This window comes from Schistosoma haematobium, chromosome 1 (assembly GCF_000699445.3).
Source record: "Schistosoma haematobium chromosome 1, whole genome shotgun sequence".
NCBI classification, from domain to species: domain Eukaryota; kingdom Metazoa; phylum Platyhelminthes; class Trematoda; order Strigeidida; family Schistosomatidae; genus Schistosoma; species Schistosoma haematobium.
Window position 1 is genome coordinate 9,187,863 of NC_067196.1, and position 25,295 is coordinate 9,213,157.

General features: G+C 35.4%; 3 protein-coding genes across 3 annotated transcripts in view; 2 read left to right on the forward strand and 1 right to left on the reverse strand.

Annotated features, from left to right (window-relative positions):
- Positions 1-1,958, forward strand: part of MS3_00001919 (uncharacterized protein) — a gene marked incomplete at its 5' end in the record, with an annotated part of 32,889 nt that extends 30,931 nt beyond the window's left edge. The window contains one exon of the mRNA XM_051209430.1: positions 1,863-1,958. The remainder of the gene's footprint in view (positions 1-1,862) is intronic.
- On the reverse strand, positions 1,187-9,718 carry MS3_00001930 (uncharacterized protein). The gene is made up of 3 exons (XM_035731043.2): positions 9,694-9,718; positions 5,546-6,471; positions 1,187-2,289 (listed from the first exon to the last, which is right to left on the reverse strand). Exons 2-3 carry the CDS (start codon positions 6,455-6,457, stop codon positions 1,747-1,749), a joined length of 1,455 nt encoding a protein of 484 aa, XP_035588766.1. The 5' UTR covers positions 6,458-6,471; positions 9,694-9,718; the 3' UTR covers positions 1,187-1,746.
- A 7,836-nt stretch (positions 9,719-17,554) lies between these two features.
- The window catches only part of RPAP1_2 (RNA polymerase II associated protein 1), a 40,395-nt gene continuing 32,654 nt past the window's right edge, over positions 17,555-25,295 (forward strand). The window contains exons 1-8 of the mRNA XM_051209463.1: positions 17,555-17,620; positions 17,657-17,772; positions 17,809-17,849; positions 17,904-18,093; positions 18,122-18,292; positions 20,354-20,407; positions 22,583-22,776; positions 24,305-24,490. Of these exons, the coding sequence (XP_051073068.1) occupies positions 18,018-18,093; positions 18,122-18,292; positions 20,354-20,407; positions 22,583-22,776; positions 24,305-24,490 (681 nt within the window). The 5' untranslated portion in view covers positions 17,555-17,620; positions 17,657-17,772; positions 17,809-17,849; positions 17,904-18,017. The remainder of the gene's footprint in view (positions 17,621-17,656; positions 17,773-17,808; positions 17,850-17,903; positions 18,094-18,121; positions 18,293-20,353; positions 20,408-22,582; positions 22,777-24,304; positions 24,491-25,295) is intronic.

A 25,295-nucleotide genomic window follows, 5' to 3' on the forward strand; every position in this document is an offset into this window, starting at 1 on the left:
ACTAACAACATACGTAAAACTAATTCGTTCAGATTTTTGAAATGTTTATAAAACTAAGGCTTTCATCTGATGGATAACAAATAGGATTGTAATCAAAAGCACGTAGTTTCTCACTGGAATGAGAAAATATCAAACGGTTACATTTAGTCTATGAGTCCAACTCTTTATGTAAGCATTTTTAACTTTTAAAATGGCTAACGTTGATTGTTTCAGTAACATAGTGAATTATCTAGTAGGGTTATTCAATCCGCACGTCACACCACATTAAAATTTGAGAAACAGAATCTGTTGAATTGATTAAAGTTAGACGTTAACACTATCGGATGCCGACTCAGTGGTCTAGAGGTTAAGCGTATGCACAAGATCGAAGGTAGTGGGCTCAAGTCCCACGTGATCACTTCTGAGAAATCCCATACTAGGAATTTCGAGTTTTCAATGATGATCTAACACTGATCGGTTCATAATTTCAAAAAACAATCTGTTTCATTGGTTAACAGGCTGAAATGTTGATGTCTAATTGAACTAGTTTCTATCAATAGCCTACTAGTTAATATTATGTTATACATATTGTCATTTAAGTAGAATCTTCGGAGTTATTATATTTTTTATTATCGTATATAACAATTTCCAAACAAGCGATAAAAATCATCCGTAGTTTTTAATGTCATAATACGAAATAATCTGGGATTTCTCATGAGAACTTAATCTAATGTTATAATCGAAACAGGCCATAAAATCGATCTTTACTCGGCTTTTATGCTGTTGTATAAAAGTGTAAAAGAGGGTACATCAAGGTTTATTGAAGCCTTAGCCATACGAAAATTCAACCCCCCCCCTATGTGTATTCATCAAAAACAGTTTGTTCTCACCTTAAACCCACACTAGTAATATTGGCTTATTATCCAGAGTGATTAGGTTTCAAATGGTGTTCACATTATTATTGTTATTATTACTCTTATCATTATCCTTATCTCCTCTTACCCCGTTTTCTGTCTAGTTGACGTTTTATTTTTATATATAAGTGCTCTTAACAAGTATATGTGTGATCAGACTGTTCGAAATGTATTGCGCTAATATATCACATAGTTCTGATAATCTTCGTCTTCTAATATCATTATCGAAATTTATCAAAGGGACTAATTGTTTAGAACAATATCTGTCATAGGATTCATTTAAAGTGAATAGATTAAGACACAATATATCATGTTTACTATAGAATGAAAATACATTATCTTAAAGAGAGCAAAAATAAAGATTGATGCAGAGTAATAGATTCATTTGATTTCGTTAGGTTCTCATCAGTCCCTTTACAACCTTAAATATTTAAAATTCAACATTATTACAGATATGGACATATTTATACATAAGAAGATGATTAGGGATGAATAAATGTCTCATGGTGTAGTGAAGATTTCGATAGAGTTAATGAGGTCATAACATTTTTTCTCGAATAAATAAAGTTTAGAAGAGAACGTTCCAAAACATTGAAATAGTGATTAGAACTCATGGAAATATGAATTGAAATCAATCATTTATGTATGATGTAATTTAAACTTCAGAGACTTAGAATAATGACGCAATAAATAAATAAATAAAAATAAATGAACAAAAAGGGGGGTTATTGTTACCAGGGTAAAGAAAGATTTATTACTGTCTCTTTTTGTATACATTAACCTATACATTATATGAAGAAGAAGAAGAAGAAAAAAAAGGAGATTCATTCCTCTGATAGTATAAATACTCATCTTATTTTGATTTATTTTGATCATTCCATTCAGTAATTCTAACTTTTGCTCTATCAATTAATTGTTTACCTAATTCAATTTGTTTTTGTTTTATTTTATTTAAATAATCTTTATTAGAATAGTTTATAGATAATTCAAACAGTAACTTTTGTATAATACCATCTAATTCTATTGGATTTACTTCAATGACTGCATTCAATTCATCTAAATTTAATGTATCAATAGAAGTAAGATATTTGAACATTGGATCTAATTCTTCTTGTTTTACTTCATCTATTTGAATTTCTTTTCCTGAAGATATAGATTGTTCATTTTGTTTCTCATGTTGCTCTTGTTGTTGTTGTTGTTGTTGAATTTCTTTCGGAATATCATCTGGTTTGAAAATTTTTAGCCATTTAGTTACTTTTTCAGGAAATAATTCAGAATATTTTGAAATAAATTTAAGTGGAATAGCTTCAGATAATGGAGCTGGCCATACAGAATCTGTTGATGTTTCAAATGTTTCCAATAATGTATCAAAATAAAGTGGACAAGGAATTTTTATCTATCATAGAAGAAATAAAATAAGAATATATATTGCATTTGAGATTAATAATCACTGGTTGAAATCATGAATCAATTGAAGCTAGACCACCATGAAAAACCTGGAAGCACTGGTTAAGCGCCAGGCGCGAGACTGATAGGTCCTGGGTTCGAATCTCGCGGGGGGCGGGATCGTGAACGCACACTGCTGAGGAGTCCCATACTGGGACGAAACGGCCGTCCAGTGCTTCCAGGTTTTCCATGGTGGTCTAGCTTCGATTGACTCATGATTTCACCCAGTAAAATTTCTAAAACCTCCACAAAACCCATTCTGAGAAAGATTATTGTTAAGATAGGATGAAAAAAACAAGAGATTAAATTGTGATTCAGTATAGTCATTGTTCAGCATAACATTCATCTCATTTCAGTATAACGTTTTGTGGCAATTTTGTGTAAAGTCAATTTTGTATTTCATCATATTTCGGTTATTTGTGATATTCACTGACTATTTATCAAATATTAATATCTGTTCTCGTGATTATAACATGCAGAAGATTACAACTGCCTAAAATAGATAATTTTAAATTACTATGTTTTTAAAGAATAGAGATCGTCTCCAAGAGGCATATCCTGGAGTTCTAGGGAGAAGCAGTGACCAGTGGAGTTCAACTGGATCAGTTGTGAGATAGTAACTCACCGAAGACAATGGTGGACCATGACTCAATTTTGTGGATGCTGGTTTATTGCTCCATAGGTTAAGCATTCGCACTCGTCACCGATATGTCCTGCATGCACACTTCTGAGGAGTCCAATACTATGATGAAACGGCTGTCTATTGCTTTTATGTTTTTCTTGGTTGGCTAACTTCAATTGACTCATGAATTCAACGTTTAAATTACTATAATATCCAGCTTCGGTTCTTATTATCAGCCAGAATAGCGACTATATGTATCACAACTGCAGAAAATGAATATTTGGAACACGAAAACACTGTGATTTGTACAACTCAAGAAAGAAGCAAAAGTGATGGCACACAAAGATTTTCTTCAACTAAATACTCTTATTTGTATATGTATATATATAAACCACAAATAACAGGAAGAGGCGAACTACAAAATCGGCTTTATGCAAAATTATCGCAAAATGAATCCGGCATGTTATACTGATTGAAATTTACACTAAATTCAAATAAAAGAATGTCATACTATTTCAAAACGAACGTTATTGTAGATAAAAATCATGCTGAATTAAAACATGACCTGGTTGGGGTCCACGAGATGATAGCAGCCGATGGTTAGAGACCTTAAATGACGTTGCTCGAAATCGTTTGCAATGGCAGAGATGCATCCACTCTTTGTGTTCTTCCAAATAATAATCTCCTTAGTTCTTCTTGTCTCTTTTTTTTATTTCCAAATCTATTTCTCTGGATTATACTCCTTGAATAACATCTTCAAACATTAATGTTTCCGATTACTGCTTATACTCTTACCACCTCTACCACTACGGGATTTGAATCGACAATTGTTTCTGTGTGCTAATGTGGTATGGCAACTCGAACTGATGTACGTACGTACGGAGTTCTGCGTTGTTTTATTTGGAAAATTTGAATTTCTTTATTTTCGCGCCAAAGGAGCTCTTGCCACCTTCATGTCGTATTTCCCACTGGGAAATATCTTAAATGCTATTGGTCCGTTGCGTCTTTTAGTATGCTGTTTGGTAACTCTCCTCAAGGACGGTTTTGTACTGCATATATACATTTTGAATTGTGTTTGTTGTTATCGCTCGTTTTCTGGCTGTTTGTAGAATATACTTCCCCATTCCAAGCATGGACTTCTCTTTCTAGGTAGCGGGGCTGGGACGCATCAATAGCTAGCTTACTGGTCTTTGGTCACTGAGTCAAGTTTCTCGTTCGCAGATTAAGTGAAAGCTTGATAGCTTCAATCCCAGCACTTATTTTTTACTTCTAAGATTTAATGAAATCAATTCGCTGACCCACTTATGAACTACTTCGTTCGTTGTTATTTATGTTCAGCTATTTACATTATTTTACATATTTCGACATTGACATCAGCTTCATCATCTTATAATAATAACTCGTACTGTACCATTAGTTTTCACTCTGCATGTACACCATGATAACTAACGCGAAATTAACTTTTATTGTATATTTTATTAAATTGTAGACTGTCTAAAACAATCTTGTACAAACCATAATATCATGTAACACTGGAACTTTGGATAATTCTTTGTTGCAATGATTTATTTACAGCTTTCGTTGCTCATTAGTTATACCGGCCATTAGTGTTAAATGAAACGAACAAACATTTCAGATGGAGTTATTATTTATTTATATATTTATATATGCGCCACACAAATCACTGGATTTTTATAGAGGCTGGAATACTGCACGGGTGCCAAAACCGAAGCAGGTGGTTTTCTTAGGCGGCCACATTCGGAGCCTTCGACCTAAAGGTTTCATCCGCAAGGAAGTGGAGCAACGTCAGGAGATGCAGTCCCATGGTGACCAATAACAGGCTCACACCTCGTTTGTTCCCTCAGGATCCTGGAGCTCATGTGCATCATTGGTTTGGAATCAAAGTTTCCCAACTCTCGTAAGTGGACTCAACATGTCCACTAACTCGGTTAAAGCACCGGACATTCTCTTTTTGTCCACTCAATTTCGTAAACAATAGTAATGTCTCAAGAAGGCAACGAATAGGAATTCTCTGACAGTGACTGTATACACGTGGCCATATGAGAGCATTTGAAGAAGGAGATCTCACTCTCTCTCCACCCTCGATCGTATCAGAGCATTCGAGGACATATCTTAACATACAGATTTTGTTAAAACATTTCTTAATAATTTTATTTAATCACAACCTTTACTCACTTCTTTCATAACTGAAATTATAAACGTTTTACACTGTAAATATGTCTCAAAAATACCAGTTTCACACTTGATCTTACGTTCAAGTTATTAGATCATCTTTAAATCATACTTTTACATAATTAATGATAAATATCAGATCGTAGTAATTTCAATAGTTGAGTCAATTAAAGCTAGACCACTATGAAAAACTTAAAAGTACTGAATGGCCATTTCGTCCTATTGTGGGACTCCTTAGCAGTGCACATTCACGACCAGGTTTTCTATGTCGATCTAGTCTCAATTGACTCATAATCTCAACTATTTGAATACTAAATAACAAAATGATATATATATATTACTTAAGTACATTTTAAGTAGTTTGCTCATATTAGAGAAATATACAACTTACTAATTTTTGATTAATTGCTGTATATGGTCCAAATACTTTCTCTAATAAATGATGTTTGTTTAAAAAATTTTTTGAAAAATATTCTATTAATGATTTTGCCGCTATTGAATCAAGATTAAATAAGTAACCGGAAAATTGTTTTTCAAATTGTATAAGATTAATTTGATCATTATTGTTATTATTATTATCATCATCATTAATCGGGTTGGACGTAGGTGATAATTGAAATAAGGATTTAAAGAAACGAATTGATCCTATTAAACATGTTGTTTTATTAGTTTTAATTAAATTTTCATTATTTTGATTCAGTTCTATTTGATTATTATATAAATGTTTATTTGCTAATTGCCATAATTGTAAATGACGTAATAATATATAAGCCATTGTAAAACTAATGATAATACACATTAATTTTTCTATATTTATATTATTATTATTATTTATATTGAATAATGATTGAAACATTGAATGATGAATTTTATATTCAATAGAATTGAATTTATTATTTTGATAATTATAAAATTCATGAATCCATTTCGTTATTGACCATTGAATACATTCAATAAAATAATTGATTAATGCAGAATCCCATAATGATATTTTAAGTTTCAGTTTATTGAAATGATTATTCATTAAATCTATTGTAGAATTTATTTGATTATTTTGTTTATTTAATGAATCAATTTTTATGAAAGAATCAAACGGTAAATTTGGTCTTTGTAATAATAAATTTGATTCTTCTAAATAATTTTGTATTTCTAATTTAAGTTGTTTATCATTATTTAAATGATTGAAAAATTTTTCAGCTTTATCTAATGATAAAATTAAAAATAATTGATCCGTTGTTGAGGAATGATCATCAAGTTCAATTTCATTAGGGGATCTTTTATGTTTTAATTTTGGAGTTTTCATTTGGAAATTATGATCTATAATGTAAAATAAATATTATTAAGTTAACAAATATTTATTTCACTAGTTGAAATCATTAGTCGATCGAAGCTAGACCACTATGGAAAACCTGGAAGCACTGGATAGTTGTTTCTTCCTAGTATGGGAATCCTCAGCAGTGAGCATCCACGATCCTGCCACCCGCAGGATTCGAACCCAAGACCCATCAGTTTTTCGAGCAAGCACTACTACTGAGCTGGCATCCAACTGTGGTAATGTCTAACTTCAGCCAATCCACAAAGTTTCGCCACCGTTCACCATTGTCTTCGGTGAGCTGATATCTCACAACAGACCTGGTTGAACTCCAATGGTAACGGCTTCAGTGGTCTAGTTGGTCAAGCGCCTGGCGCGAGAATGATAGGTCCTGGGTTCGAATCTCGCGGGGTGCAGGATCGTGGATGCGCACTGATGAGGAGTCCTATACTAGGAGGAAACGGCCGTCCAGTGCTTTCAGGTTTTCCATGGTGGTCTAACTTCAATTGACTCATGATTTCAATCACTGAAATTTCTAAAATCTCCACAAAACCCCTTCTGAAAATATTTATTTACAATGTTTAAATTTCAATTCAATCATAATGTGATATGTGCTACTCTTATTGACTTAAGTAATATATGATGCAAGTCAAGAATATGATGTCTAGCAGAAGAAGATTATAAAGATTAAGAAAGGAAGAATTGGAATAGAATGTAATTAGTATGAAATGTAAAAATAATGAAGTACGAGACAATTATTGAATATTTTGCATATAAAGTGTTATAGTATGTCTTTTTCTATTTTACCAAATAATTGCAATTTTGTGCTACATATGTAATTCAGTTGTCCTCACCTGTGTTCTCCTTCACTACAATAACAAGACTATACGGATATTTTCTGTTAACAGATGTGTTAAATTTTACATTTAATTGATATAAAAGGTAGGAATACACTAATCTCTAGCATTATATTACAGACAAATCATACAAGCAAATTGGTTTGACATTCATAAGTACATTGTCAGTTAAAAGGCGTGTTAATATTCACAGTTAATTAAAAATGTAAACATGAAATTGTAAAGCTATATGCTTGACTTTATTGAGTTTTACATAGTGACAATAGTTCATAAGAAACTTGATGTAAACAAAATCTTAAAGTTTGAAAACTTCTCTAGTGTATGAGTTGGCTGTTCAACTTTAATGTGGACGTTAATAATACAGAGTATCATAAAAAATACCTCCAAATGTGATCGACAAATAACAATTCTGGAGATTTTCAACTTGCATGCAACAATCCCTATAGATTCCTCACTGCGTCTTGTTTTCCTGGTTGAAAATTCTGTATTATTCATATGTCTCTTTTCAGCTCGACTCACCGTAACTGAGTAGTGCTGAGAATAAACCCGTAATCGAATTGCTAAAACACTCTCTCCTAGGTAAATTTAAGACGAAGTTCGAGACATAAACTATTGATGTTTTAATCCAAAAGAGGAGTATCATCCAACGTATTATGTTCCATACAAATCGTTCGATAAGCATACCGAAAGCATAAACTATCGGAATAGGTCGTAAAAATAAAGTGTCGTATGATACAACTTCAAATTCCTTAATCTCATTTTCATTGAGGATAATTCCATATGTTTCAATAAAGGCAGGAACTTAATAAAGAAATATAATCTGTCTGAAGACGTTACTCAAAATACTCTTCGGGGACTTAACGGAAATGCCTCCAGTTTGGATTATGTTCTCACTAAGAAGGTGATATTTATTCCATACCGGTTATCTTATATCCAAACAGATGTATAGATTATGTTATGATACCGTCTAACACTTATCCAGCAGAACCTCTAGTTGAAATAATTTCGTACAGAAATTATCATGATATATGCTAAGATGGCAGCATCACAACACAAAAAATCCCAACGTTGATCTAAAACTCCTAAAGCTGAACCGTTTCGAATCGTTGGTACTTATGCATTAGTTTGACCAATATAGACTATACTCTTAGAAGTACAGTTAGCTACTGTATGTCTCCAAAGTGTACTGTCACATAGTCCAGCCCTTTAGATTTTGGATAAAGATATGTTTATGGATTTCGTTCTCGGAAAATAATAAAAAATATTAGAAATATGATGTCAAAAAACAACAACCTAACTTTAAGATATAAAAAGTCATAATCTTCAACCCACTGAACGATGGATGCGTTTGTTCTAGGGTGGTGAGATTGCTAGGACCACCAGGTATCACGTTACAAAGCAGTGGTCTGTTGAGTCGTAATGCAGATTTTAAAAGTAAAAAATAAAGAAGCAGAGAAAACATAGAAGCCGAAGCGAATATATACTTATTTTATTGATTAGGTAATTAAGAAAGTAAATGCGCAGAGATTTACACAAAAACGGCATGTGGATGGAGATGACAAGTTACTAGATGGTCTGTCGGGTGACTAATAATGCAAATAAATAAAATTAGTGATGGAAAAAATATGAAGTGTAATTTAGGATTGCTAATAAATGAGCAGAGTGTTTTCCTATGAGTGAGTATCGGCTGACGAACGGTAAATCATAGGTATGTCGAATTTCTTCACTAATCTGTTTAGTTGGGACTGTAAGAGGACACTCCGAGCAAGCAAAATACGTAACCAGAAAACGTACAACTTTACATACGTGCTATCTGCTTTACGTATTGAAACAACAGGTAGGAAGAGTAATGAAACCAATCAATTTAAACAGGTTAGTCACAAAGATTTTGGATATGCAATTCATCCTGGGTTGCCTCATCAGGCACAATACTAAGTTTAAAATTGGAACCTTTTTGAGTTAACGTGAAGTAGTTACTATTTTGTGCACTTATCGAGTCGTATTCATTTTTTTGTGATCTAGTACTAGATCACTCATGTGAGTGCACTCACATGCATGCAGTATACGGTGTTGGAGTCGCCCGTCATATGGCCCATCTCTTTGTCTCACGGGTAGTCTTTCAATGCACTTCCATCATTTTTTAAAACGATTCGTGGATTTTTGAAGAGAGGTGGTGGAAAGGTGTTGTGAGGTTCGTAATGTGGGCAGATGTAGGTCTTAAGTGGTGCCAGGAATTAAAAGTCACCGTACCTAGTTGTATTTAGATGAAGCTAATAACTGACTGGTATGAAGTCCTACATTTCAAACGATTTCCTTATTTTCTTCAAAGTTCCTTACACAAACGATAAATTTATGCATTTTAAACAGTACTTCAGAAGTCCGCGATCACGTTGTCATGGTTTGGAATTCAAGGTAACAATATTCAGTATTTTTGTGACAATGTATCAGCTTACGGCTAGCCAGATGGCACATTGTGTACAAAATAAGAATGAATCGTGTTAAATATTCAGTTCCTTTTTCAGTTGCTTGTAAAAACTGATTAGCTATTTTGTGCTCATTTCTTTTTTTCTGTATGGTACCGAGTACTCTCTAATGAGTTTGAAACCTAGGAAGTAAAAAAAGGGAAAAAGTGGTCCGGCTACTCATCCAACGCACAAAGTTCGCCTGTAATTATTAGGAGAGGCAGCGAAAAAACATCAATAATGTAAACATTGGGTTATAACGATCTGAAAGTCGGAACTGGAAGTAGATAATATCGGTTTTTAAATCCGCTACGGACTAAATTATTTAGTTTTTTTGCGTCCATTTCCCGGTTTTAACATATGAAAGGTATTAATTAACCCATTTTATCAGTACATTTGTTTTCTAAAGCTGACCAACAGCTTACACATTTGTGGAAGCCCAGTATGGTATGTTCAGCCACTCATTTCCCGTATCTTGTAAATATACGCCAGAGATGTTAAAGTTATTCATGAAAATATTGTATAGGTTAGGTTACGTTTTACCTTCGTATCTGGTAATAAAAACGTTTGAAGGTCTCTGTAAACTTCTACTGTACTCAAGGTAGCCTCAAAACTCATATGACTACTTAATTTTTAGCAGCTAAAGACTGACTTGGTTTGCTTATTTGTGATTTATTCCGTATGTTTCTGTTTTCTGCTTTACTATGTTTACTATAGTAAAGTGGATATATCCACTTTCATCATACTACACAAAACTCTTTTATTACTTCTCAGAAACATATTTTGCCAGTACAAAACCAAACAAATATGTGACGAATGAATTTTGAAAGATTCGTCACTGTTTGCTTCGATTTGTGATTTAGCCTAATATATTTGGAAATTATTATTATCCGACTCTTCCGTATTTAGTTCATATCCAGAATATTCCTCATTCTATTGATTTAGAATTAAAACTTCTTCGGGCTTTATGGTCTGGATCGTACTGCCGGTCATTTTCTTTCATTAATTTGTGTATCACTAACCCTTTTTGAACAAGTTCGTTGAAAATACAGACATGTCGCCTCAAGTGTTTGTCATTCTACGAGAAAACTCTCGTTTCATAAGGACATTCGCCGTCCTTTGAGTTGAACTTTAAGGCTTGTCCTTTACGTTTTGTTGACCTATTTGGAAAGAGAATAGGAGGTAACTGAAGGTAAAGGTTATTTCTCTGCACCATGTGCATCATGGGTGGTTAAAATGTTTCGAGCGCATGTGAGCGTATTAAAGACTTTTACTCAACGGGCTCCTGAGAAGTAACATACACCACTTAACCCGATAACGAAGTTCGGTATATGACTACTCGTAAGAAGTAAACGGTGTGCCTACGGTCCAATCCGCTAGTTCATTTCTCTAGTTTCTGCGTGGTACTTCTGAGGTAGGTTTTATAGCTGAGCCTACGTAGGTATTCTAAAGCGTCCCAACGAGTGCCTAGCAGTTTGCAAGTCACCGAATAGTCATAGTTCAAAAAGAATTAGTGATTTGAGCTGTATTCCGTAAGGTTTGGATTTGAGTCCTCGAAATGATTCTCCGACTCGCATTTAGATACATTCCGAAGTGTTCTAGTTCTTTTTGAGTGAGAGAGAATATAGCATTATTAATATTATTATTATTCATGAACAACTAAATCATGCATAACTGTTATGCGAAAACCATTTGGGTTTGGGCACTCTGGATCCCTAGAAATCACTTGACAAACGTCTCATTCTTGTTATTTTATCTTACAAACTTGAATTTCCTAATTTTGTTCATAAGCGCCCATTTTTACTTTCGAATTGTACTTCCTACTTGGAAGGACCCTAAGTGTTATTGATTCATTTCATCTTTTGATACACTATTATGTGACGTCTCACAAGGACATTTTATGCTGTATATATACGACTGAGTTGTGTGTTTGTTGTTTACGCTTCTGGCTACTTGTGAAATACATCAACTTTAATGCATCAACTTGTACTTTTTGATAGTGTCTCCCAGATTACAAACTTACCAGACTTCTAGTAAACACGACGTAGGACAAAGCACATGTCTTATATATGTGTTTTCGACTATCTATCACAAGGATGTTGAAAAAGAAGGGAAAATGACAGGAAACAGGACAGGCAATCTCCATAAGTGGTGAAGATGAGTTGTTCATGATGGAGTAATTAGGGTGCAATTGTAGAACTATGGTCTAGGTTCTTTATTAGTACTGCTATAATGATAAACCTAATCCTAAGACTATGGATTCGTCATGAAGTGACTATCTAATCTATGAGATCTTACGTGGAAGTCCCACCTTGTCTACCCTGACTCGTCGTGTCGTGAGAATCAGCAGTATAACGTCTAGCACTTTTAAAAAACACATTTGGGCTAAAGAGAGAACAATGTATTTAATGTAAGTAGATACACGTTATACAGAATGACCACGTCTGCGACGCTGAACAACGCCATCCGATCGAATGAATGTTCCCGCGTTCACCACTGTCGGCTTTCTTTCTGTGGTAAATGTTGAATATTAACTTCACCAGTTATCTAATGTTCAGCTTTGAGGATTGTGTGGTTAGGATTATTATAACTACATAAGTATTAAGACTTAACCCCTGTAATCAAGTCAATTTTCAAGCAAATGGGTTTTGATGAGCTAAAGAACATTAGCCTAAAGTATGGTAACAAATGGATGAAGGAATTTATAGATGGGGAATTTCCAAAAGAACCGAAAGCCTAGGATTAAGTAGATATCTAGAATAAAGTAAGAAAAACACTGAGGTACGAATATAAGTTATTGTGTATACCGTACACAGACTTGAAAATAAATCATTGACTTAGTAAGATACAGAAATAGAATAAGAGTCTAAGTAGTAATATCTTAGAATGATTCCATGAAGATTTCGATTAAAAGTAGGAAAGGATCATGAAATATCAAGCTGTAGGAATCATATTTACGTGCTGAAAATAAGTGTGAAGAGTTCATTTGTTTCAATGAGTGTTATACGATGTTTCGCTTTCTTAATCTGGGATTCTAGGAGGCTAGAACCAAAAAATCTTGAGTGCGCATGGAGACCTACCAAGATAATGAAAATAATAAGTATGAAGATGTTGCTTCTTTGATTTGTCAACTCAACAATATATAAGAGAGAGAGTGTCTCGATCTAGATTAGGGCCTTGACACGATAGGCTGACGGTCTAACACTTATGCTGGAAATACGTGAGTACGAATTGGAACTAGCGGCTCTGAGTAGGGGTACGAAAAACTGCTTTATCAACTGACTGACAAGAGAGACAGAGAAATGTAGAATTATAGCCTAGTTCAATATTGTTACATTTAACTTTTGTTACTCTAATAACAGACCAAACCCTAAAATTGTGAATTTCTCATGACGTGAATACCTAATTTATAAGATCTTATGTGAAAGTCACGCCATTGTCTACACCGACTCGTCCTGTCGTGACGTTCAGCAATATGGTGTCCAGTATTTCTAAACAACCCATTACAGCCGGAAAGGGAGTAATATATTTAATACAAAAGGCAAGGAATTACCGCGCTCACTTGACCGATCTGTGATTTTCGATTTCTTGTTGCCGTCCTCACCATTGTTGACCTTCTCTGAGTGTTACACGCTGTATGTAAATCTTTTTGGTATTTATCTCCATAACTTCAAAGATCTTGTGGTTATGAACTAATGTCACTACAATGACAATACCTGATTTATTTTTGATTCCCAGTTCAGATTAGTGTAAAAATATACATGAATAAATAGATGAATAACATGATCACAACGCACAAATAACTAAAACATAGAACTACGTCTGAAAAGGGGATTAGGGTAGAAAAATAAAGTACCAACAGTTATATTCATATTAAAACAGCTTTGGAACAAAAAAGGATATGGCGGTTAATCGTACATCAAATGAAAGTCTATGGTTTACATAATAAATTAGGGACAAAACCAAATGTTACTATGTCATCCCCATAGGTAACCCTCGTTCTGTTGATAAAATGAAACAGGTCAGTAGTGAATAGGTCTTTATTTAGCACATTGTGGAACAGGAGGTTACCTGTTAAAACACATAAAGCTTTTCAACATACAAGATAATAGGAAATATAATGCCTATGCAAAATAAGGAAGTGCATGAATACTTCAGCTGTATTGTGTTGACATATACTTAGTTGTTTGAGGTCGACTCTTCAATAATCAACCTAAGATGTTACAACTATGTTAAAACCTCTGAATATGGTAAAATACCATCCCCTTTCCCTGTTTTTCATGAATTTTTTCGTTTCGCTGTTTACATTAACTTCCCTCTTGAAAACATGTTATAGCTTTCTCTTGTCTGAGTGCATAAGTGAGGGAAATTATCTAGTTTTGTGCTCTATGTAAGACAACCGATTTGGTTGACTAGAGTTAACACAAAAAGAAAAACACTACTTAAAAGCGATAGCTTAGTTGTTGTCATCGATACCATCCCTCAGAAACATATGCTCTTTCTTGCTAACTCGGAGAATATCCGGTCTTCCGTATTTCCGTATGATTTTCTAATGGGATTTTGTTCTTGTTCTGCACTCCTCTGAGTCGCTGAACCTCCTATATCGAAATCGACCAGGAAGATTTCCAACACCGAGCTCATTTTCTCAGTTTTCTGTAAAGTGCCAAAAGTTTCCAGTATGTGGTTGGCATGACTTATCTACCGTTGACTTTTGACTTCCGACACATACATTACATTACTCCGTCTCTCAAGTATACGCCCACTGGTCCAATGTGAAGATAGACGTATACTCTTTGGTTGTTTGGAAATATGCTGTCTCACCCTACGATAATGGTTACATTGGGTCCCCATCTTTCAGTTTCCTCTTCTAGCGCTATGTTACTTTGGTTTTACGGCATCAGAAGCAGTTTTAATTTTTCTAACAAACATAATTTTAGCCCGAGTTAATTGATTAGGTATTGATGGAATGAGAGTTGTTCTGTAGACAAATAGGAACCCATTATGACTTTCCTTTATCTTCCCTCTCCTTTTACCTTCAGTAGCGCTCTTTTAAAGGCATCCACAAAACTTTCGACCTGACCATTCGATTATAGATAGCGTGGCGGTGAACAAACATGTTGAACTCCAAATATGCTACAGAAATCTGGGAAAATGAAGGTGGTAAATTGTCCGACACTTGAACATCTTGGACTCCAAAACGAAACAATACCTGCTGAAATTTCATAATAGTGTCCCGCAAAGTGATTTGGTTCTTTGAGAAAATTTCCGGCAATTTCGAGTAGGTATCGATGCAAACGGGGTAATACGTAATTCAAAATGGGCCTGCAAAATCAATATGTATACGTAATCAGGGTTCTTTTGGAGATGACTAAGAATATAGTTTCATTTTCCGTGGACATCTAAAGAATGCAGCACAATTTCTCTGCATACTCAACAAATCTTTGATGTGCCTGTCGACGTTAGGCCAATGTACATAGCTTCCAGCGGTAACCTTCGTTCTTTTAATGAATGGACGAGCTGTGTGTAGTCGTTGCAGGACGAGAATCAGTAAAGATATTCCCATCAGGATGGGATCAGATATGTATGTACAAGGATCCCAGCAATCTTGCCTAGCAGACAGTCAACGGTTAACAGTCACACACTGAACCACGCAGTGACATTAAGCTTAGTCAAATACGACCTTATTGTCAATAGTCCGACAGCATTCAACCGAAATTTAGGTAACAGGTAACACATAATAAAAGCTCAGACGAGGAAGACTGAAGAACACAAAGTGTAGCTAAAAGAGATATGAATAAAGGTTAAAATACACAACAGGGTGAAGAAAAAAACAAATGATAGTACTGTCCAGAAAAATTCTGCAGAGGAATTTTCAGCGTTTTCTTTCCGCTACAGCCACGATACCAACAAACACAATCCATTCATTCACAATGGATAGCGACTGGCATATTTGATAATGTTGCTTTAACATGTGATATGTTACACGTAGGGGCCGACCGCATCGGATAAATGTAGCCGATTGATTTAAAATAGGATCAGAGCAAGTGCGATTGGTGATCTGAGTAAATAACATTGGAAGAAGTTGTGTTTTATTTACCAACATGATACAGAAGCAATACTTTGCCAGGGGATTTTGACAATCATTGGATCAGTTTCATTTCACGTTATTAAATAATAAATGATTTATAGGCGATGCAGTCGTGGCAAAAATTTGCTGTAATCAGTGACAAGGCCAAGGAATGAACGTGTTGAAGCATTAGATGAAGGAAGAATACTTCGGATATATCGTGAGTTTTCATAATCTGGGGCAGTTAGTTTTTCTCGAAAATGAAACCAAAGTAGTTTAACGAAACCATGAAAAATGTACACTACTTTTCTATTAGACAGAATCCATATTCGGATATTATTATCAAAATAGCACCAGTCTGAGTAAATAACTCGAACTTACTGGAACCTGTAGCAATTAAATCATCCGAATAGACAGTAACACTTTGAAAATTCGCCTGAATAGTGTCCACCGACTATTAGAGAATATCTGGCGCTGATTTTACACAGAAAGGTAAACGTTTACATTGGTAAAGGCCTATGTGAATGCTAGTTGTTAGTAGTGTTCGAAAGGCTAGATCAACCTTAATTTGTAGATATACGTCAGCAAGATCGATTTCGGCAAATTACCTCCGTCTGCTTAATTTGATAAACAAATCTTCATGTACGGGAAGTGGATAGGTATGGTCCTTTTAAGCATTCTTCAAACCAAAGGAGAAGCCAGTACATATGCGGACACATTTTCTTTTCTCACAGCTACTATGGGAGCAGCCCACGGCGAATAATTTGCTGACTGAATAACACAGAGTTTCCAACCTGTCAGATTCTCGATCAACGACTGATGGAGCGGCGCGAGGCACTAACCGTCTTGTTTTAATGGCAGAAAAACTTTCGGAATACAACCACATGTTTTTATCAAAGATGATTTACGTGAGATGTGGTCGGCATTTGGTAGGAAACAGAGGACTTTAGTATAGAAACACCATGTGTAAGAAATAATCGGGACTTCGAAATAATATGAGAGCGTATTATATTGAAGACAATTGGTTTGAAATCATTCTGTGAACATACTGCATCTAAGGCACTTGATTCAGAAATATTGTAGGAAATTGGAACAGATTTAGAGGGAGGCTTCATGAGAACACACCTCACCTATTAACCTGTTCAAGTTATCAATCTTCTCGGTCCAGTCTAAGACTAATAGATCCAAATCATACCGACCCATTAGATAACAAACATCACCGAATTTACGTATTTTGAGTTATGCCCCGCGTATGGTTTCGCCTGTTGGCCACACTAAACCTCCAGAAGAACTTAGAGCGACATAATCGGTTGGTTGAATGCGTGGACATCCTAGCTTAAAACACTTGCTTTTGGAAATCAACGTAATGTCTGGAGCCATATCTAACTAAAGACGAATAGGTTTTCCACCCTCTAATAAGTTTCCATACCTCTGTTTAAGTTTAAAACTAACTTTTAAGATTGCGAACGTGCTCTTGATTTGACCCTGTGAATGTCATTTCGCACTTCTTCAGCGAACCCACAGATACCTACATACCGACTAAAGCCAATTCAGTCCAATGACTATACTGCCACTCACCAGACATAGCCATAGACATGTAGCCTTACACAAAAAAACAAAAATAGAGCTCAAAAAGAACAGTCGGTTAGTTTGTGCTTGTTTCGAACATATTGGATAATGAATACCAAATAGTACCACAAAGATCGAATAAGCCGTTACTCTTAGGCATGTTTGATAAACATGCTAAGTCCGATGAGCAGTTACTACTGTATGTCTCTCAGTTTTTATCTCCAATAAATGTTAGTGAACAGGCAAAATTTATCTCTTACCGGCGTGCTGCAAATTCGTCAAAAACCATGATGGTTTCTTCTGACAGTTGCAGAAAGTCGGTACCACTTTCTGATTATGTATCATCAGTAGGTAAATATAATATTTTTTTGAGTAAGAGTAATCAAGAAAAAGAAACAAAAACTCCGTGCTTCTTGCCGACAATTGTTGTATGTTTATTTCTAGTTTTCTGATTATTTTAAACCAACTGATTGTTCCTTAAGGAACACCCAAGTACACTATCTGGAGGGAACGTTACAAAAACTCACCAGTCACTTTGTGAGGTGAATAACTCTTCCCACAAATTCAGGACTCCCAAAAGTATCTTTGGACAAGAAATGGAGCGTGCCGGCTTTACAAGGTCCACTTTCAACCAGTCCCACAGTTCAGCTCCTGAACAATCTTCTAGTCACTGTAAGACTGTTATAGCTCATTTTTAAAGTGGAGTGTCTAAATTATTTAAGGGAAACCGGGCCACAAATAATAACGGGTGCTGGTCTTGGAACTAGAGCTAACGAAGTTGAAAGAATACATCAGGAAAACTTGGAACGTTTATCGCAACTCACTGAGAAAGAAATACTGGAAGAAAGAGAAAAGATTTTGTCTCTCGCTGGTGAGTCGATATTTTGATATCAGTGCTATAACAATATAAAATTATTACGTCGAACATGGAGTGTTTATTAAAGGTCTTTTGTGTGAGATTTAAAGCCTGGGACCGGGTTCTTCCTGGTAATTACAATGGTGACTTCCCATATAAGTGTACTGTTTTCTCATTTTCTTGACTCTTTTGATTGGTAGTCCAACTTTTGCGCGAATACATCAGTACATCCAACAGTCTCGTATTGCTGAGTATTTTTCCTCTAGGATCCTCGTGTGCAGTACATCATCAGGAGATTGGTTTAGTCGTCCGATTAGCTACTTCATATATTCTGATCCTTTGACCAACACTTGCTTAGTAAAAGTTATCTGTTCAGAAGTGTATTTGTTAACATCTTTGTCTCTAGTCTATATCTGTGGGAGGAACTAAATGTATGACCAAGATGGTGTAAAGTCAACAAATCACCTATCAATTTAAGGATGTCTGTGTACTTCTATTGTTTAAGCTTCATGAGCATTTCACTCAAATTAAAGTTTATTGATGTTACCTAAAGGGTGTTCAAATAAGTTCACAAAATATAAGGATTGTAACGCTAAATAGTGTTGCTGTTTTCTGAGATTATACACTTTAGCCTCCTGAATTTATCGTCTACATATCTCAAAAGTGAGAAAATGAGGTGCATAAGATAACAGTAATGACCGGAACGTTGTTTAGAAGGGGAGGCTGAGTGATTAAACATGAGCTTCAACTATTACGTCGCGAGTCCGAACCCTGACCCATGTCCTTCGGGCTAGGTTGCCGGAAGTTTTCACCTAGATTCATATAAAAATCGAACTCAGAGCTAATTAAACAAACAAGCATGTGGTAAATGAATTCTATTACAGTGATAATTGAAGCAAATTAATTTTCATACTCATTCTCTCTTGGTTAGCTCAGAAAAAGGCTCGTAACTGGTAAGTTTAAATAGCATTATGACAGTAAAAACAAAGAACCACCCAAACTGCTTATTTCGTGATCAACTGATCACCCTAGCGCTTTCTAAAATTTAATAGTTCTTTGTGTGCTGTTACTGAGCCATTTTGGTAGGTGTAGACTACCTAGTTGGGGACTGCGAGTTGATAGCAACCGATGGTTAGAGACCCTGAATGACATGGCTCAAAATCTTGATAGAAATATTATTTTCTGTTGAGTTATTCAGGCATTATATTGATCATCTGTTTCGTTGCTTCTACATCAACTTCGGTTCTTATTATCAGCCAGAATAGTGAGTACATGTATCACAACTGTAGAAAATGAATATTTGGAACACGAAAACACTGTGATTTGTACAATTCAAGGAAGAAGCAAAAGTGATGGCACTTGAAGGCTTTCTTCAACTAAATACTCTTATTTGTATATGTATATATATAAATCACAAATAACCGGAATAGGCGAAGTACAAAATCAGCTCTGCGCAAAATTATCACAAAATGTATCCGGCATGTCATACTGATTGAAATTTACACCAAATTCAGATAAAAGAATGTCATACTGAGTAAATATCACATTGAAATGAAAAAATGTTATTACTGTATACATGTCATACTATTTCAAAATGAATGTTATTGTAGATAAAAATCATGCTGAATTAAAACATGACCTGGTTGGGTCCGTGAGATGATAGCAAGCGATGGTTAAAGACCTTAAATGACATTGCTCGAAATCGTTTGCAATGGCAGAGATGCATCCACTCTTTGTGTTCTCCCAAATTATAATCTTCTGAATTCTTCATGTCCTTTTCTTCTCTTTCCAAATTTATTTCACTGGATTATACTCCTTGAATAACATCTTCAAACATTAATGTTTCCAATTACTGCTTATGCTTTTACTACCTCTACCACTATGAGATTTGAATCGACAATTGTTTCTGTGTGCTAATGTGGTATGGCAACTCGAACTGATGTACGTACGTTGTTACTGACTGACTGACTGACTGGTGGTTCTTTATTTCTATATGTGCTGTGTTGTGGATGCACAAACCTATCCGTAATACTGTTATGTTTGTTTTTAGTGTCACAACTTATTCATCTATTTTAGATCCCAACGTCCTCTCATTTTTGATACGAAAAGGCCGTAATTTAAGAAATGCAGGTGAGCTTAATTTTTGGGGTTCTCCGTGATAATTTTCGGAGGTAGTGTATTTCTTCCCGAGATGAGAACTAAAGGAAAAGTGTGAGTTGGTCTACTAGAGCTTAGCGTTCTAAAACCTCGTTAAAGTGGTTCGTAAGTAGTACATTACAGCTCAATTTCGACTGAGCTGTTGCTCACGCTTGTTTTAGTATTAATATACTTTTATTCGGATTGGCTTTTCAAAATGTTCTATATTTCTGTTTTTCAATTAGAAAGTACTAAATAAATATTTTACACCGCTTCACTTATCTTGGGAGTCTCATCAACCCTTGTGGTCTGGGGTGTGACGAAATCTCAGCATGGATACAAAGAGCTCGACTAGCTTTTACCAACTTGCGTCATTTGTGGCGTAGGTGAGATATCCGTCTACCAACCAAATGACGGGTTTACTGCGCAGCAGTTCGTTTTGTCTTGCTTTATGGCAGTGAAACATGACCGGTAAGAGTAGAGGTTATTCGTAGGTTACTAGTATTCGATCATAGGTATCTTCGAAGCATTGCTCGTACATCCTGGAACCACTGAGTAAGTAATGTAGTTGTTAGAAAACGGGCACCAGGTAAGGGTGGCAAACCAATTGATGAAGTAGTGAAACTTCATCAGTTGAGATGGCTGGGACATGTGTTACGTATGTCCAACCACCGACTGCCCCAACGAGCGGTGTTTTATGGTGTAAGGGTAGGTTGGAAGAAAGCTAGGGTCGGCCAGACCAAAACATGGCAAAAATCCATGAAGTCACTGGCAAGTGAACTGAGCCATGTTGATAGGTGTGGACTACCTGGTTGAGATCCGCAAGACGATAACAACCGATGGTTAGAGACCTTAAATGACATTGCTCGAAATCGTTTGCAATGGCACAGGTGCATCCACTCTTTGTGTTCTCCCAAATTATAATCTTCTGAATTCTTCATGTCCTTTTCTTCTCTTTCCAAATTTATTTCACTGGATTATACTCCTTGAATAACATCTTCAAACATTAATGTTTCCAATTACTGCTTATGCTTTTACTATATCTATCACTACGGGATTCGAATCGACAATTGTTTCCGTGTGCTAATGTGGTATGGCAACTCGAACTGATGTACGTACGTACGAAGTTCTATGTTATTACTGACTGACTGACTCTTAAATAATATGAGAACTTAAGGTTGTATAGTTGAAGTGTTTCATCAGACTTGATCTACATCTGGAAGTGAACAGATGTATAAAGGGAAAGTTAACTAAGTCTAAAGGACTGTATTTAATTGCTTAGGATTGTATTTTATCTTTTTATAACCATCCTAAGGTCCTTGAAATTAGATAATTCTCCCTGGGTTTTTTTATGAACTGATATTAGTATGTAAAGCGTGAATGCACTGATTCAATGCCTGATTTGAAAATATCTTTTGATTTCTGCCTCTAGGACGTGATCTGAAGTCTTTATATAACTGAAGTCAACGAACAGTGTGTGCAACAACGCTTGATGCGTGTCTTTTCAATCTGCTCTTACATTATTCACCACACATTTTGGTGTGGTGTAGCACATAATCTAGCATCGTTAATTAATCCAGGCTTTTAACTTTACCGTATGCTCAGAAAACACCACTATTAGACGAATAACCCTTCCATAGAATAGTATCATTTAGATTTGTTTCTTGCAATAGATTTTCAAGAAATGTATATATTGACTCAAATCAAAAATGGTATCAGTCGATGAAGTTGTTGACAGTTAGACTGAGCTGTATAGGCAGGTACAGATTACCTGGCTGAGGTCCATGTAATTGTCGTAACCATTGGTTAAGGAGACATAACTCGGAATCGGTGCTTTCGTTCTTTGTCTTCTCATAGATCCTTATTTTCAAAGCCGTTCTATATTTTTTGTATTCCACGAACCCATTCTTTACTTCTAAATCATATTCTCTGTCTACTTTTTGACTACTATCAATAGTATTACTGCTCTTACTACACTGGGATCTTTCTTACTTCACCCCTCTGTGCTAATATCGTATGACAACTTGAACCGATGCAGATACCAGATTCCATCTTACGTATGACCTTACTGCTCTTAATATCGTAGTTTAAGTTTTAGATTGATTCCCAAAAGTTTTGACATGGGTATGTTCATTATGTGTTTCTAAAAACGACTTTTCTTCATTTCAGATACGGTTAAGACACGCTATGAAATGCAAGGGTTGTCAACTAAACCAACAGACTCCGATATCTCCAGTTTGTCTTTGAATCCAGATCCAAAGATACTTCATATGGACGTCTTAGAAGTTGATAAATTGGAATGGACACGAGATCTTCCCCCTGTAGCTAAAAAAGCACCATCTGTAGAACTATATAAAACAAATGTAAGTAATAGTTCTCTTAAAGTTGTAGCTACTGTTTCGTTTTTATCCGTGAAATTGTGGATTAATAGTTTAGTAACTCGTCCTTCATCCATTATGTGTTCGATTACTACCAACCAGTGACTCCTGCCTACGTCTATGAAGCACTGAGGAACAAGTACTCACCCAAAGCATAGCAGAATTATATATTCACTACAAAAAATTAACTTGCACTTCTTGCGCCTGTATAAACGGGTTTATAGATTTTTTTTGAAGAACGGACAACGTATAGTATCTTGTTTATCCATTTGTTTAAACACATTGATATAAGGAAGCACCATAATATGTATGCACCACACAATAAGGAAATGGAATTGTGAAGAAATAAAAAAAAGGTAAGCATAACTCATGTAAGGAAAGTAAATAATTACAACAGGACCGTTGCTAGCTTCTATTCTGAGCCATGTTTGATGACGTTTTAAGTCAGTGTCGCACCATCTCTAGGACCCGAACAAGGGAATTATGAAGGACCGACAGATGTCACTCCTCTACAGCTCTATTTAGCATCACAACACGATGTCATGCATTGACCAATTCTCTTTTTCCCACCACGTTGTGGGATTCACTGAGACCATATTTCTAGTACGTATTCAAGCCACCGAAGTCGGTGTTTCAAGATGGTGATACTAATTGAATTATCGTCACAGTTCCCAAACACACTTTGTTGTACCTATTCACTACTATCATGGTGTTGTCAGTTAGTGTCAGTAATCCTTCAGAGTTAACAGTGATCAAAAGCAGAGTCGCCTAACATCCCCAATTTAGAGAGATCAGGTTTCCCACACATAGAGCACAACTTTTTCATAGACACCTGAATGCGATCTTTCATAGTATGACTAACATCTTGAAGTGGCCAAAGATGGTCCAGATTGGAATAAACCGCTCCGGCGTTTAATATACGTGAATCGATCCCATAACTCACATCACTACTAGCGCTTTTACAGCTACCCAGATACACGAAATTATCGTTTCGCTTTAACTGGTCTCTAACAAGAGTGAGTGAAGGGACAGGTTTCTCCCACTCTTGTAAAAGTACTTTGTGATTAGAAGGTGCAAAACAGATGCGATATGTACGGGCGCTGACACTAAAACTTGAATCACATGTTACAGTTCCCAGAGAAGTTATTATAAGATGAAGATCTGTATGTGACCATTCATTACCAAAGCATCTGTATCCTTCCGAAATCTCTTGACAAGTAGATATCACTTACTCAAATTAATTCAAAATTGTACTTTGCCCAAAAAACTTATTCCAATTAATCTATCAAAGCAAGCGTTACGATACATACAGAATACAGAAAGGTGACGAATGATTTCATTAAAAAAATTGGCGAATAAATTTATTCACAATCACGTGAGAGTAAGCATCTAACCATCAGGAACAATTTTTATCTCTTGTATGTCATTACCATACTGTACTGTTCCTATGTAGTAGTTTAAAGTAAATGGTTATCACAAATTATTGTAAATTACTATTTTTATTGGATTTCAGTCCATGGAAGCATCCGCAAATGAAGCATCATCAGATCACTTAGAAACTAATGATCATAAAATTGGAAAGTATGAGTGCGGACGTAATACACATCAAGCTCGTTTTGATTTATCAGGTCTAGTTGTCCCACCTGAAGCTGATGTGGATACTTATCTGGGATTGCATCATCATGGTGAAGAACCAGAGGTAAGCTTCGTGCTTATTTGTCGTAGATGCCTACTTTTGTAAATAATATGGATACGCGAAAAATGATTATTGTCGTGAAGAAATCTTGTAACTTTTAATCCATGTATTGTTACCGTTGTTTACACTTATGTGGGGATCGTCGATTAATAAATGTTTCCATTATCGCTTATGAGGTTAGGGAATTTTTCAGTATCAGTTGTTTGACCATTAGACTCCCGGTTTGCATTCCAATAGTATACTTTCACGATGTAGCGCGATGATCATCTAGTGCCGTTGCTGACATTTGTTCCACTTCTAACGTATTTGAACTTCATCCATCAAAACGTCCCACCAGAACTTCAGAAACTAATGAGAAAACCGCTATAATGTTAGTAAAAGGGGTTTTGTGGAGATTTTTTAAATTTATAGGTGGTATCTGTTACAGGTGCTCATTCACCGTATGCCATTTAATAGCGCGGATCGGCATGCAAGGGAGATTTTAAGAGGCTTTAAAGAAATTTGAAAGACATCAATAGTTACACGCTCATGAAAGAGTCACACTATAATCGAGTTGAACCTTATAACTCCATTGTCCTTGCTAAAAAAATGTACTGTTAATTAAGTTCTAATTCTCCCTTAGTTTTAACATTCACTATATTCCTGAATAGATAAAAAGTGTAACCGTCGTTTTTCATAGGTTACTTTTGATTAATTCATCATCTGGCCAAATAAGATTCAAGATTAAGGATAATAGAAACTTAACATTAATCTGCGTTTATTTGTATTCATTTATTGTCACAGATACATTTTTTACATTTAAACCTCT

What these genes read in the sequence shown, in the direction of transcription:
- MS3_00001930 (XM_035731043.2), bottom strand. Translation starts at nt 6,457, where the DNA reads ATGAAAACTCCAAAATTAAAACATAAAAGATCCCCTAATGAAATTGAA. An exon ending in CAGCAATTAATCAAAAATTA is followed by an intron (nt 2,290 to 5,545) that starts GTAAGTTGTATA and finishes CTTCTATGATAG; the next exon opens with ATAAAAATTCCTTGTCCACT.